At 35.7% G+C, this 15,919-nt stretch overlaps 1 protein-coding gene across 2 annotated transcripts; it reads right to left on the bottom strand.

The window, feature by feature from the left end:
- Nucleotides 1-4,720: 4,720 nt before the first annotated feature.
- MCTS1 (MCTS1 re-initiation and release factor) lies at nt 4,721-15,636 on the bottom strand. 2 transcript variants are annotated; one of them, XM_053580091.1, is made up of 6 exons: nt 15,304-15,636; nt 13,957-14,109; nt 13,328-13,425; nt 8,058-8,191; nt 5,654-5,721; nt 4,721-4,927 (listed from the first exon to the last, which is right to left on the bottom strand). In XM_053580091.1, exons 1-6 carry the CDS (start codon nt 15,312-15,314, stop codon nt 4,846-4,848), a joined length of 546 nt encoding a protein of 181 aa, XP_053436066.1. In that variant the 5' UTR covers nt 15,315-15,636; the 3' UTR covers nt 4,721-4,845. The 2 variants fall into 2 exon arrangements, with proteins under 2 accessions (XP_053436066.1, XP_053436065.1); XM_053580090.1 differs by lacking the exon at nt 15,304-15,636 and adding an exon at nt 14,674-15,220.
- Between the last annotated feature and the right edge of the window lie 283 nt (nt 15,637-15,919).

The following is a 15,919-nucleotide window of genomic DNA, read 5'->3' as shown; positions in this document are numbered from 1 at the left end:
TATATTTCACAAACATTACCAAAACAATCCACTTAATTAGAATTAGACATTAATAGTGAGGCATGTAATTCTCTGTAACAACTAAGATTTTAAGTAGAAATTATTTCCTTAATTCATCTTTTATTTCTCAAAGGATAAAATTTGGAGTTAATTTTCACTCCAAGAGGCAAATATTAACTATACTAATGAGTTTGGATGTTTTTATTAGTTTTCCCTTCCTATGACTTGTTCTTAATGAAAACCGTATTAGGAGAAATTACATTGAATCATCTCCACTATCTCTTTCCATGTGTAAATTAAATTCTCTAAAAGACTAACCTTTTAGGGACAAACCATCCTGCCTAATAGTCTCAACATTAATTTAAAAACTGGCTTTCAATTTTGTTCATTCATTCCTGATTTGATGGAATTGGGGTCTTTTACTAACACTTGTGGTTTTAATACAATATTCACCAAATTGATATTATAATTTAAAATATCTACTTATTATTTTACCTGCTATAAAATTATAATAAAAGTATACATACAAAGTATAAATACATAGAGTATAAAAAAGTATAATACATTTACATGCATCAGTATCCATGTTGACAGGATTTCTTTAGAAACTGCTCCTATAAGACTGTGATATTAAGAGTACAATTATATTTCATCTAATTTCTACTGCCTTAATTATGATTAATGACATATTAAACAATAGTGTTCTGCACAGCTTCCAAAATGTATTTTAATGGCCTGATTCTTATAGGTTATTAAATAACTTGAGTAAGTTTCTCATTGCTTGAGACCTCAGAAGTGATGGTTATAATGACATAGGGCACATACATTTTCATTGTTTTTCTTTCATTATAAATCACATTTAGTGGATACTCCTTTAGAAATTGGAATCATTTTGAGTTTCTTCAAGAGCCTTGAGATATATTCTCAATATTAAGGAACCTAGATAAACAAAGTTAAAATATTTACCACATTTTGTTTGGACATTAATTTCATATTTCTATTAATATATAATTGCTACATTATTCTCGTGAACAAAAAAGTGAAATATTTGTTATAATAAAATACCTCTGCAAATTTAATTAACTGCCATTCTTATATTTTCTTCTGAAATACTAAGAAATATTGTATCCTCAACTTCTGATTTGTATAGAGGGGGAATTTAGCTGAATATAATCAGTTTGACAAATGCCATCTGACCTACTGTTTGGGGAATATCAAATCTCTCAAACTGGAAATATTCATGACTACCCATGGGATAAATTCAGCTGCTTTTGTTTGGGGTCCAGAACACACACACAAAAAAAAAAGAAAAAGGAAAAATGCAGCAACCAACAGAACACCACCAAACCACTGTAACAGAGAGTCTGCTAGAAGAGGATTGGTCAGGACTTTATGCTACTGACTGGACAACAGGACAACCATATGCACTGGAACACTGAACTGCTGCCACTCTGAGACATTTGGATTTTCTTTTAACCTCACACTGGATACAATCTAAGTACTATTTTTATATTTGGTTCATGTGTAATTTACAAATTTTGACAACTGAAACTAGAAAAGTATTAGCAAATTCCTACTGGCTTTATAAATTAGTATTGGGCTGTTACCATTACCCAGATTTTTTAAAAATGTAAATTTTCTTTACTCACTAGACTAGAAACTCCTTACGGGTAAGGACTGCTTTGTGTATTAATCATCTTTGTGCCATATCACCTAAAACCTAATAGATACTCAATAAATAATTACTGAGCTGAACTGACCTCAGCTGAGTAAGAATCAGAAACACAGAAACAGCTAGACTATAAGTTGGTTTGGTACAAAATTAAATTTTGAATTAACTAGAGATACCTTGCTTGACAGAAAACAGGCCTTCCCTGTATTCTGCTTTCAGGAATACAGGTAAACTCAACATTTCCTTCAAGAATAATGCCTAAAGAGACTGATATATCTGCTAGTTTAATTTCTTTGAACTGGCTTCCACGCCTGAATTAATGTTTAGAAAATGACAAGGCACGCACACATAGAGTGACAACCCTGATTAACACTGATAAATCTGAGGCCTCAGACCCAGGGGAAGCAGGGAACATATGTATTTAGTCCATATCACCAAGGCAACACAGTTAGTGTACCTCAGTATAGTAGAAAAACAAGCACAGATGTTGATGTTGAATATTTTAAAAGTGTAGCCTACACCCACTATAACAGTGGTTAGATAAAAGGATAAACTAATTCAGAAACCAGGCAGTTAGAAGTTTAACTTCTGTAATGCGTGTTTGTGTGTGCTTTGTTGTTCAATGCTAACACTCTATAGGCAATCTTGGTCGATTAACATTACCTTAGCACCAAAAATAAAGGTTCGAAGTTTGGTTTTGACATAAATGACTTGTATATTCTTTTTGGAAGAACATGTGGAGTTACAATCCTCCTATAGGGTTGCCTCCTCTCCAAAATGGACAGACATCTGAATTTGAAGTCAATAAGACAGTATAAAATGAGACTATCTGAGAAATGAGAAACCTCCCTTGCGAGACGATTTATAAATGTATTCCAATAAGAATATTTACACTTTTATCTACCAGTAACAAATAATGTAACAAGATGGCAAGTAGTAGAATAAAACTGGCATGACAAAAGGAAAACTATATGGAACTTTAAAAGGATATAGGAAGTAAAATATCAGGGCACCTCTACAGAGTAGGAAAAAGAGACGAGATTTTGGCAAAGATAAGCATTCTAATTAAGGATGAAGCAGAAAAAATTCTCCAAGCCTTATACCCTGTTTCCCCGAAAATAAGACAGTGTCTTATTTTAAGGTGTGCTTCCAAAGATGCGCTAGGTCTTATTTTCAGGGGACATCTTATCTTTCCTGTAAGTAGGTCTTATTTTCGGAGGATGTCTTATTTTCGGGGAAACAGGGTACCAACCCAAATGAAATAGTATCCCAAGTTATCAACCTTCCTTTGTTCTTATCCATGTTCATCAAGAAACTTCCTATTTACTCATTGCTTACCCTAGACTTACTACAATAAATTAATACATTTACATTCTAACTGGGGAATCTCCAAGTCTTAAGAGTTTTGTCAGTGGGAAATGGTTTCTCAATCTGAGGGTCAGACCCTGGATCTACATTCACCTATGTTATATCCTGGGAGGTCCAGCTGGAACAGACAGCTGGAATGATCTCTTTTTACTATCCACCCTCACCTTTCTCACCAACTTCTAACTGTAACACAGGTCACCACAATCTTGTAAATGTCTGTATCCATCTGAAAAATAAAATCACATGTCATATATTGGTAAACAACCAAATGAAGATGGATTATACACTAGAAAAATACCAAGGTTATTAGGAAGAAAGGCCTTTGTCACCAAATTAATTCATAACTGGTCTTTTAACTTCCAAACAGATTACTGTTCTTACTAAAGTAGGCCCATGGTCCCCATACTCCATTTATGATAGGAGATATACAGTCTTTGAAGAATAAAATGGGGACCCAAATCTGGAAGTTCTGAGCATCTGTTAGGTATGATTCTACTCAATAGTAGGCACTAAAAAAAAAAAAAAAAAAAAAATGAAACCCAAATCTGATCAAGCCTTTTTGATTATAAAATATGCAAGAGGCATAAAAACAAGTAACTTCACAATGATATAATCAACAAAATCTGAACTATGTGTAGAAACTTTACAAGACAAAACAATTAGATTTCTTTTTTCTTCTTTTTTTTGTAGAGACAGAGTCTCATTTTATCGCCCTCGGTAGAGTGCCATGGCATCACACAGCTCACAGCAACCTCCAACTCCTAGGCTTAGGCGATTCTCTTCCCTCAGCCTCCCCAGTAGCTGGGACTACAGGCGCCTGCCACAACGCCCGGCTATTTTGTTGTTGTTGTTGTTGCTGCTGTTTGGCGGGGGCCGGGTTTGAATCCGCCACCCTTGGTATATGGGGCCGGCGCCCTACTCACTGAGCCACAGGCGTCACCCAAAACAATTAGATTTCTTACATAATTAACTTAAAAGGGAAAAAAGGAGAGCACTTATAAATTAAAGATTTAAATAAGCAACCAAATGCACTGTATGAACCTTGTCTAGTGCTTAAGTTAAGCAAATCAACAGTTAAGCAAGGGAATTTGAACACAGTTGATCATATTAAGAAAACATTTTGGTATGATAATGGTATTGTGGTTATGTGTTTTCCTTAAAAGAAAGACAACTTATCTTTTAAAGATACATACTTAAGTAGTTATGGATGAAATAATAGGATGTCTGGGATTTGCTTCAAAATAACTAGGTGGGCAGAAATAAGTGAGGTATAGATGAACTAAGGTTGAAACTGGGTGATAGATATAGAAAGATCCATTATAGTATTCCCCATACTTTAGAATATGTTTGGAATTTTCCATAAAGAAAAGTTAAAAAATTAGTAACACACACACATACACACACACACACAAAAGAGAAGGGGCACTGCTAGGTTCCCTGGGGTAATAACATAAAATTCCCACTCTATCTTCTAGACCCATTAACTAGGCAGATTCACTATGGGTTCACCATAAACTGGCAAATCCATTTATCAAGTCCTACCCTTCATTATTTATCACTAACCTAAGAAAGAACATTAAGTTGTCTGTTTAGTTACTTACCAGATACCTTTTAATGTCCAAGTTAGCTACATAATTTTGAGTTTAAGAAAAATTAAAATAATTTCTGAAGCTAACAGAATTTTAGCATCTATTGAATTTATTCAGCATAACCATAGAGGCATTGTCTTCATGCTGTCACACACAGACACAAACACAGATATAGCACAATATCCATATTTAGCCCAAATGCATTCCTTCTGAGGTTCATTTATATGTCTTCATGTGCCACAGCCCATCATTTAAATAATGGATATTTTCAATGCCAATTCCTTTGTTGACTTTCTCTCTGCAGAAGGGAAAAAAACATATAAATATTTTTATGCATATTTAGGAGCTTATTAATGATGAATATAATTCAAAGTATACTGCTATTTTGTAATTATTAAACCATATATAGAGTATTACTATCATACATTACTATTTTAAATTCCATCATTCTGTAGAAGTTCATGTCTTAAAGTAATTTTAGCAATTTAACTAATAAGTCTATAGAAGCAGAGTAATAATGTCACTGCCTGGAATATCAAAGTGTTACATTAACCCTGAAACAAAATCAATAGGACCAAAATGGTCATCAAATGGGTCCCAAAGTATCAAAATATATAATTTTTCTAATATTCTGTTTCTTCTGCCACCAGGTCAGAATATAATATAAATACTGTGTGGTACTGAACTACGTCACTGTTTTAGTAACTAGCAGTAAAACATCTTCCCCCCTCCGCACTTAAACTGTACTAAATAAAAAATTCCTATAGTACCACATACATACATATAAAAACAGCTGTGTTGGTACATGGGTTCTTTTCAGTGTGCATAAGAAAGAGTGCAATCCCGAAGACATAATAGGTTTCAATGGCTTCCTAAGTGTTAGGAAAAATCAGAAATGAGGCTTCTGTGCTTAGATATTTGCAAGATGTGGTATGAATGAGAGCAAATTTCACCTGTAATTCTGATGCTTCCTGGGTTGATTACCCATACCTCAAAAGCTAAGGGGGCCTAAAGTGAGACTTACATATCTTCTGCAGACATCTTCATGACTCCAATACACAGAGCATGCTGTTTTCCTTCTGCCATGATCGCCTGAAAACACAGCTAAGAAAACTATCAAAATGCCTTGAGGGGAGGGAAGGGTGTCAAATAATGACCATGTTACTAGTTAAGCCACTTTGAATCCATCTTATGTCCTTTCTTAGACCATTAACTCCTTGAGAGTAGGGACCTGGCAGTGTCTGTGGAAACACTATAAATATTCAAAGAATACTAAATGAATAAATCTTATAATCATTTTTATTTGAAGTAAAATGTTAATACTATAACTCCATGACAACAAAACCAGAATAAGTCACACAAAAAAGGAGATAAAATTTCTTGCACATATACTAAAAACTGAGAAATAAATGTCAATTGTTCTAGTGTTTTAATCACTGAATGGTGGTTTTATGTAAAGAACATATTAAAATAATAATTACATTTCCAATCTATTTTTAAGAACCAATACAACCTTTCTAGAACCACCAGAATGGTGGTTATCGTTGGTTATCATTTGAAGTTTTTGTATTGGCAAACACTGTAGTACATATTTTAAAAAGTAAAGGTTCAAGGTATACAGAACCTTTGAAACAACTTTTGCAACTTTCTATAAATCTATAATTATTTCAAAATAAAAATTATTTTTAAAAGTAAAGTCTAGGTAGTAAGAAAAGTTTCCATTTAAGGGAAACTCCAGAACTATAAATTTACCAACACTCAAATCATAAATATAAAAAGATAGCCTGTACTCACAGAATACTTTTCTCCATTGGTTTTAAATTCATTCATTCATTCAATGTCTCAAATATTTCAGCACCTATTATGTGAACAGTATCTATGTCAACACAAGCTGTTCCTAAAATATAAACATACAACTAGCTATAACTGCCACAACAGAAGATATCCTTTTGAACAAAGGACGCACTCTTGAACCCACTCCCAAAAGTGATTTCCCTATTTCACCATTTCTTTTCCCAAATGGCCACTTTGGCTCTAATGGATTCCTGTTCAGAAGTCACAAAAACCTATTTAATCTAAAATATCACTGAAATGGCTTTGCAGAAATGGAAATAATGCAGAATTTCCCCTCACCCCAACTTAATGCCTTGAATACATCAGCTAAGTCATAAGCTGAAAAGATCCTAAAGGTCAGGTGTGGTGGCTCACACTTGTAATCCCAGCTATTTGGGAGGCCAGGGTGGGAAAATCACCTGAGCCCAGGAGAACAAGCAGCCTAGGCAATGTAGTGAAATCCTATCTTTACTAAAAATTTTAAAAATTAGCCAGTTGCAGTGGCATGCACTTGTAGTCCCACTACTCAGAAGGCTGAGGTGGGAGGATCAGTTAAGTCTGGGAGCTTGCAGTTACAATGAGCATGATCTTACCACTGCACTCCAGCCTGGGTGACAGAGTGAGACGCCATCTCAAAACAAACAAACAAATAAATAAATAAAATAAAAAATAGATCTTTAAGGACTATCTGGAACTTTGACATTTCTCTTTGAGAAAACATGCTCTGAGACCCAAACAACTTAAATTTTTAAAATAAAAGGTGGAGATTGTCAATATTTCCCACTACCCACTTCTAACACTAAATTGTTATTTGGGAAGAGATACTATACCCAGCGCCTGAATTCTTTTCCCGCTGGAGAACGTTTATTTCTGTATATATGGGTAAGTCAAACTAAACATTAAAGCAACAAGTTGGTGTCCCAGTAGTTGATCTAATCATATCACCTACATCCTCTCCAGCAGTAATCAAGAGATTCATATTGTGTCTCAGCTCTGATAACAATAGGCCTTAACTGGGCCAAAATGTAGCTGGGGCTCTTTTATAACTTGTTCTCATTTAACTTCTAAGAAACTACTCAGACCAGCCACAGTGGCTCATGCCTGTAATCCTAGTACTTTGAGAGGCCAACGCGGGAGGAATACTTGAGGCCAAGAGTTTAAGATCAGCCTGAGCAATATACCAAGTCCCCACCTCCACAAAAAAAAAAAAAAAAAAAAAAAAAACGAAAAATTGTCCAAGCATGGAGGTACACACCTGTAGTCCCAGCTACTTGGAAAGCTGAGGCAGAAGATCACTCAAGCCCAGGAGCTTGAGGTTGCTGTGAGCTATAACGATGCCACTAAAGTCTAGCCTGGCTGAGACCCTGTCTCAAAACAGACAAACAAACAAACTACCTAAGACAGGACATAAATAGTATTAAGGAATAAAAGCAGTTACTTCCCACAACTTCAAATGTAATCAGAAAGGCATGAAACAACAGCAGCAGTAACTCCCAAAAAGTTACATCTAATGTTTCCTTGGATAGATATTTCTTTCAGTAATGACAAAAAGACAATGAATCCATTCTCCAGCAGTTATAGCCTGGGAAGGATACAACAATGGTATCTACTGCGGCAGGATAAAGCTTAGCTCCAGGAGAAGTTAATCCTGGACACATGATATTTGCTCCACTGAGTACAAATTTGATGGCTCCTTTATCAACCTGTTGGTGTGGCAGGATAAAAGGATCTAGAAGAAAAGAAAAACATTATACAAATTAATAAGACTGATGACTCAAAAGAAAAAGGCAAAGAACATGAAGAAATATTTCCCCAAATTACGGTACTCTGACAGATGCAAAATAAAACTGAAACATCCTTCACTTACCAAATTGGTGAATATTTTTAAGACAAGTAATTGCTAGTGCTAGCAAGGGTGTAGGAACCCTGGCATTTCCATGTACTACTAGAGGTCTTCTACTACCCTGTTTCCCCGAAAATAAAACAGTGTCTTATATTAAGGTTTGCTCCCAAAGATGCGCTAGGTCTTATTTTCAGGGGACGTCTTATCTTTCCAGTAAGTAGGTCTTATTTTTGGAGGATGTCTTATTTTCAGGGAAACAGGGTACCAGTAGTTCTTTAAAACTGCTTGGCAACAATATATCAATAACCTTAATGCAAAAATGCATCAATAACCTTGAAAAAGTTCAAACTCTGACTCTGAAATCCTACCTCTAGTACTTTACTCTAAGAGAAAATGAAGGATGTACAATGTATCTGGGTAGAAAGATATACATCGTAGTACTAATACTTAATAACTCAAACTGGAATCAGCCTACATGCCTAACAAGGTAAGAGAGAAAGAATTAAGATATGTCTGTTCTAACTATATCCTGTGGCTCAAGGAGTAGGGTGCCAGTCCCATATGCCGGAGGTGGTGGGTTCAAACCCAGCCCCGGGGGGCGGCGCCTGTGGCTCAGTCGGTAAGGCGCCAGCCCCATATACCGAGGGTGGCAGGTTCTAAACCCGGCCCCGGCCAAACTGCAACCAAAAAATAGCTGGGTGTTGTGGCGGGCGCCTGTAGTCCCGGCTGCTCGGGAGGCTGAGGCAAGAGAATCGCTTGAGCCCAGGAGTTGGAGGTTGCTGTGAGCTGTGTGAGGCCACGGCACTCTACCGAGGGCCATGAAGTGAGACTCTGTCTCTACAAAAAAAAAAAATAAAATAAAAATAAAAATAAAAAAACAAACCCAGCCCCGGCCAAAAAAAAACACAAAATAAAAAAAAAAATAAAATAAAAAAGATTCCTTCAAAAAAAAAAAAAAAAGCATGTTTTTGAAGAATACCAAATGCTCTTGGAGATGTTCATAATACAATTTTAAGTGAAAAAAGTAGCATTTACATGTTTAAGCATTTACTGTGTTCCTGGCATTGTATTATGTACATAACATGCACTACCTCATTTAATCCTCACAACAGCTGGAGATATATACAATTATCATGTCCATTTTTAAAGATAAAGAAACAAAGAGTTACCAAAAAGATCAATGATTGAGGAGGAAGGAGGAAGGGTAAGTAGGTAAAGTACAGGGGACGGTTAGGGTGGTAAAACTATTCTAAAACTATTCTGTGTCATACTTTTAGCAGTAGATACTCTACATTATGCATTTGATAAAACCCACAGAAATGCACAGTACCCAGAGTGAACCCTAATGTAAACTATGGGTTTTCATTAATAATGTATCAGTGTTGGTTCACCCATTGTAGCAAATGTATCATACCAACAAAAGATGTTAATAATAGGGGAAAATGAGTTGGATAGAGGGAATGTATGAATGGGAACTATGTTCTTTCTGCTCACTTTTTCTATAAAATTAAAACTATTCTAAAAACTAAAGTCTATTGGTTTTTAAAAAACTACAGTGGGAAAAAAGAAAAGTTGATTAAGAGTTACAAAAAATATAGTTAGATAGAAGGAATAACTTCAGCGGGCATTCTTCCTTTCTTTCTTTGGGATGCCATGTGGTTCTCTTGCTGCTTTTCTCTCTCTTTGTCCCATTCTTCCCCTCTCTCACTCCCTGTTCTCTGCAGTTTTCTCTCTTTCTCATTTCTGGCCCCCACTCTCTTCTCTGTCTCTAATATAAAATAAATTAATACTTTTATACCCTAAAAATGGAGTAACTTCTAGTATTCAATAGTACAGTAGGGAAATTATAGTTAACAATGACTTACTGTGTATTTCCAAATAGCTAGAAGAGAAGAATTCTAATTTTCCCAACACAAAGGTAAATGTTTGAGGTAATTAATATCCCAGTTACTCTGAATTGATCATTACACACTGTATATAGGTATTAAAATATAGGGCGGCGCCTGTGGCTCAAGGAGTAGGGCGCCAGCCCCATATACTGGAGGTGGTGGGTCCAAACCCGGCCCCGGCCAAAAACTGAAGAAAAATAAATAAATAAAATATAACATATACTCCCAAAATAAGTACAACTGTTATACTATATCAATCAAAAAACTCTGTAGCAGAAAACTCAATTTAAAAAAAAAAAATATGCAGGCAGCGCCTGTGGCTCAGTCGGTAGGGCGCCGGCCCCATATACCGAGGGTGGCAGGTTCAAACCCGGCTCCGGCCAAACTGCAACCAAAAAATAGCCGGGCGTTGTGGCGGGCACCTGTAGTCCCAGCTGCTTGGGAGGCTGAGGCAAGAGAATCGCTTAAGCCCAGGAGTTGGAGGTTGCTGTGAGCTGTGTGAGGCCACGGCACTCTACCGAGGGCCATAAAGTGAGACTCTGTCTCTACAAAAAAAAAATAAATAAATAAAAAATATATACATTTATAAACATCACAAGAAATAATTGCATGGAAGTTTACCAACACACTAATAATGGTTTACTCTAGGTCATGGGAATACAGGTATTTACTAATCTTTACTTGGTATAGTACATTTGTTACAATGGATAAACCAACACTGATACATGATTAACAATGAAAGCCCATAGTTACATTAGGGTTCACTTTTTGTATTGAACAGTTCTATGGGTTTTATCAAATGTATAATGTCAAGTATCTACTGTTAACAGTATGATACAAAATTTAGAATAGTTTTACCATTCTAAAACATTCCCTGTACTCCATATATTGTGTAAATATAAATATGTTTACATTTATGCAAATGTACATGTACTCCTTTTGTAAGTAAATATATGTGTGTATGTGTATCTACTAATAATCCATAACCTAATAATTAAAGGATCCCTAGAGAATTTCAAACAAATATTGGGAGAAAAAAATTTAAGCCTCTCAGAGATTTCTAGGAATAATAATGTTAATAACAGGTAAAATTTACTGGCTCAGCACCTGTACCTCAGTGGTTAGGGCACTGGCCAGATACACTAAGGCAGGCGGATTCAAATCCAGCCCGGGCCTGCTAAACAACAATGACAACTGCAACAACAACAACAACAACAAAAAAGAAAAAAACGGCCGGGCATTGCAGTGGGTGCCTGTAGTTCCAGCTACTCATGAGGCTGAGGCAAAAGAATCACTGGAGCCCAAGAGTTTGAGGTTGCTATGAGCTATGATACTACAGCTCTCTACAGAGGGCGACAAAGTAAGACTATCTCAAAAAAAAAAAAGAAGTAGTAGTTAGTAATGAATATTTATTGAACAATTACTACATCATTACAATGGATACCATATATTAAGCATTTACCGTGTTTCTGGCATTGTATTACATACATAAGATGCACTACCTCATTTAATCCTCACAATAGCTAGAGATATATATAATTATCATGTCCATTTTTAAAGATAAAGAAACAAAGAGCTGCCAAAAGTAACATGTACTGGGAATTGAACCCTGGTCTGCCTAACTTCATGTTTTAAACTACCATATTATCTGCTTCTTGCACAAGGATAACTTTAAGAAGTTCTAAAAGGTTGATTCCCAGCAAAAATTAAATAGGAACAGCCTTCTCCCCAGATTTATTATGAAAATGCTCAATGTACCGAAAAACTAGGACAGTTCAATGAATACCTGGATACTATCCACTTAGATTCAACAATTGTTCATTAACACTTTGCTATATTTGTTTTGTCTCTATTTATATACACATTTTCCTCTATCATTTGAAATTAAGTTCAAATATAAGCTTCACCATAAATAAGCAAACATCTTCTAAGAATAGTCATTCTCCTACATAGCCACAATACTATTAGCACACCTAAAAATTTAACAGTTCTACAATATCATTTTATAGCCAAATCATATTCCAATTTTGCTCAACAGTCCTAAGAAAGTCTATCATATCTTTTTTAGGAGGGAGAAAAGAGGAAATGGACTTCCCTTTCTTTTTCAAATCAGAAATAAATCTAGATTTATGTAATACATTTGATTATTTTGTCTCTATTTTCTCTTAGTTGAATAGAAATCAATGTCATCCAATTAGCTTAATGTCACCAAGATATTTCCATTTAAAACTTTTCTTCCATTTCTTCTGGATTCAATTTCTCTTATTAAAGTCTTTTTTAACCTGATGAAATAGTTAACCAAATAACTGTAATTATTTTCTTCTAAATATTAAAATGCTTTATCTCTTTTAAGACTTGCCTAACATTACTACTCCTTAACTCTGCACTACCAAGTAATTCAAAATTTATCTCCTCTTACCAAACAGTGAAACTCATTAAGTCATTACCATCACCAACAGAACCTGCCAATTACTTTCTTCCCTTCCACCTCTTAGATAGAATGCCAGAACTAAAAAGCAGAAATTTTACTACCCATTTGAAAACTTTTTGTGCCCCGGTATTATATCTTACTTTGGATTTTCTTTTGTAATACATTCAATCTAACATGCAAATGTGGGTACAAAACAGACATTATTTGGTTTCATAACATCTGACCATGACACTCAACTAAGAATAAGTGAGACTTCCCACATTTAGTCAATATTTTCCCATTCGTGAAATTTTCTCTAGTAGGCAAATGTGGGCACAAATTTAAAAAATGGAAGTATTCACAGTGCTTATCACATTTATAGGTAACATATTTGTGTAATTATCTAATTGTTGTCTATTCTCTCAACTAGACTATTAGCTTCATAAGGACCATGTCTGTCTTTGTTTCCAATTATACTTTCAATACTAAGCTCAGAACCTGGCACATAGTAAGTTCAATAAATATTTGTTAAATTAATGAATGCTCATTCTTGGGATTTCTGGAATGCATAATGAGATAATTTGCATTTTTCAGATGGGTATTCATTTTAGTTTTACATTCCTTATTACCTAGTACTAATAAATAATGAGTTAACTATGAAAAGGCACTTCAATTCCATTTGTCTTTCCATATCCCCAAATGCATATTTCTAACAAGACTTACATTTGTGAAGTAACCTTAGAGTTGGATAAAAAGGCCCCTCTCTTTGTCTAAAAAACAGTAATTCTCCATTTACTGTAAGGATTTCTATATGTTCGTGGCTGTAAGACAAATGTTACAAAGTGCCAAGTTAGATACTTTGTTTCAAAAATGAACATAAGTCAAACATCCTTTAACATTTACAATGAAATACATATACACAGAGATAAAGTAAACCAAAAACATTTCAATCAGTATCACAGCCAAAAACATTTTTATACTGTTTTTCCCATCATACAAATCTAGTAAAGAAACAAAGAAAAACATAACTTGCTACAACAAATTTTACTTCACATTATTTTAATTCCAGTTAGATAATTTAATAAATCTCTGAATTACAAACTGAAATAAACCAAATCCAATTCTGAATGAAAACATTTAACTCTTATTTTAATAGAACAATCAATATACAAAGCTGCATTTCTCATAGACATAGAAAATACAAATATCAATAATATTAGTTATTCTGTGTCTATTCCCACCATTAATCTATCAGTAACTAATTTGAAAATAATTCCATTTAGAATGAATGAAATCTAATCATTAAATATTCAGCTACTCTGAGCTTTACAAAGAGAAAAACAAAAACTTACCATCGGACTATTTTGACAGGATCTTTCTTAGGCATGATTTGATTAAGCCATGGTTCAATACCTGGAAATTGCTCTATCAATTGATTCTTAATACCTTTAATAACTGAGGTTTTCAACTGGATGCAGTTGGACACATTTTCTTTTTCATCAAATCTGCCAAGTAATTTTTGCAGGGAAAAAAAGGTATTTCTAAGTAGAAAGCATCAGAATACCTAAAGGTATTGTTCTAACTAGTCATCTATTTCCATACAAGTATTTAGATGCTTAAAATAATTGTGAAATTAGGGGGTTTTTTTTTCCAAGAAAAAAAAGAACATTTCCTTTTTATTCTGTCCAGCACAAAACCAACGTGTTAATACAGTATTAAAATAAACTGTCATGTATACAGTAATTAGCTGGGGGAGGAGAAGAGGGATGAAAGATTTTGCCCTATAATCTCTAATTAGCTACGCAAATGCTTTTCCTGGAAGATCTTACTCATTTCTACCCAGGAAGAAACACAGACTCCCACCAATAATAAAACCTATGTTGTTTTTAAGACGGAAAAAAAAATCCCTCAAGGGTTGAAATACAAAAGACCAACCCAAACAGAACCAACCGAACACAGAAAACTGCCCCCTGCTAGGCTACGCAATCTGCTGAGATTTTTTTTTTAAGTGACGATGATTTCTAAGATCTCTATTTATTTTTGCTCAAAATTCCATGCAGAAAACCCACCTTCCTTTGCCCATGTCCCCCCTTGCTTTTTTCGTCTATCAAATCTGGAAGGCAAACCCACTGGGTAGGTAGGTTCCCAAGGAATTTTTGTCTTCCTTACACCGAACAGCCTGTGGGGCAATCACGTTATTTTCAAGGCAAGGTTAATCTGACAGCTAAGCAATAAGCATGACAGGCCGCTTGCTTCCTGTCACCCAGACTCCTTCACTTCCATGACCCAGGAAGTCAAGCCTTCCTTTATTCAGTTCATAACTAATAAACATATGGCAATGAGTGTAGGGTTCCCCTCTCAGCTAAAAAGAGGATATGCCCCTAAATCACAGTGCACGAATGTGATTGGCAGAGTCCTAGGAATAGAGATAGAATTGGGGGAGGGGACAAAAAAGAAAGAAGGACAAGGAGTATAAAAATGGGAGTGGAGGGACCGAGACCCGACTGAAGAACAGGGATGGAAAGGTTAAAGAAGTGTTCAAAGTTGCGAGTGAGAGCATAGTACTATAGAAAACCTTAGGGAGTCAGGATGGCAGGGGCGGGGGAGAGAGAAAGAGGATCATTGCTCTCACCCTCTTCCCCACCTCCCACCCCCACCACCTTTGTGAGCAGCCGATAGAGGCCATAGCATGTCCTTACTTCTTGAACATGATCCAAGGTGAATGGGGCGACGATAGGGAAGGGCCCGGAATGGGAAAGAAATTAAATTAGCAAGGGTCCGGCAGATCCCCTTACACGAGGAAGGCCGGCACTGACAGTCCAAGCTGTTGTCGTTATCCGGAAGACGAGCAAGCCAGCCGCGCTTTACGGCTATCAGTGAAATCTAACTACTTCCGCTCCTGTGAACTCCACGTCGGCGCTTTAGACAGCTCCTTTTGAGCAACCGATTCTTGTCCAGTTGGAGGTAGCTGAAAGGGCGGGACTTAAGAAGGAAGAAGAGATAGAGCAATTCTTCCTAGTTGCAGGAAGACAAGAATGGAGTGGGCGGGGAATCAATCAAAGCAGCATTTATGGCAGTTGCGTCGTTACGGAGTCCTCAAAGGGTCAAGACTCTTCGATCTTCGTTGCTAACTACTGTCAACCTAAACATTTTTTTAGTGGGAATGGTTTTTGTTGATGGTATGAGGCAACCGAATGGATTGGTGCTTTCTGACCAGCGTGAACACAGGCATGCTTCAGGGCTTCATGTTAATGTGCTCATAGGACTGCCAGTTTTAGCAAATAAATATACAGGATATCTATTTAAATTTTAATT

The sequence above is a fragment of the Nycticebus coucang genome, chromosome X (assembly GCF_027406575.1).
Source record: "Nycticebus coucang isolate mNycCou1 chromosome X, mNycCou1.pri, whole genome shotgun sequence".
Classification (NCBI taxonomy): Eukaryota; Metazoa; Chordata; class Mammalia; order Primates; family Lorisidae; genus Nycticebus; species Nycticebus coucang.
This window is presented reverse-complemented; position numbering and strand designations above follow the sequence as displayed.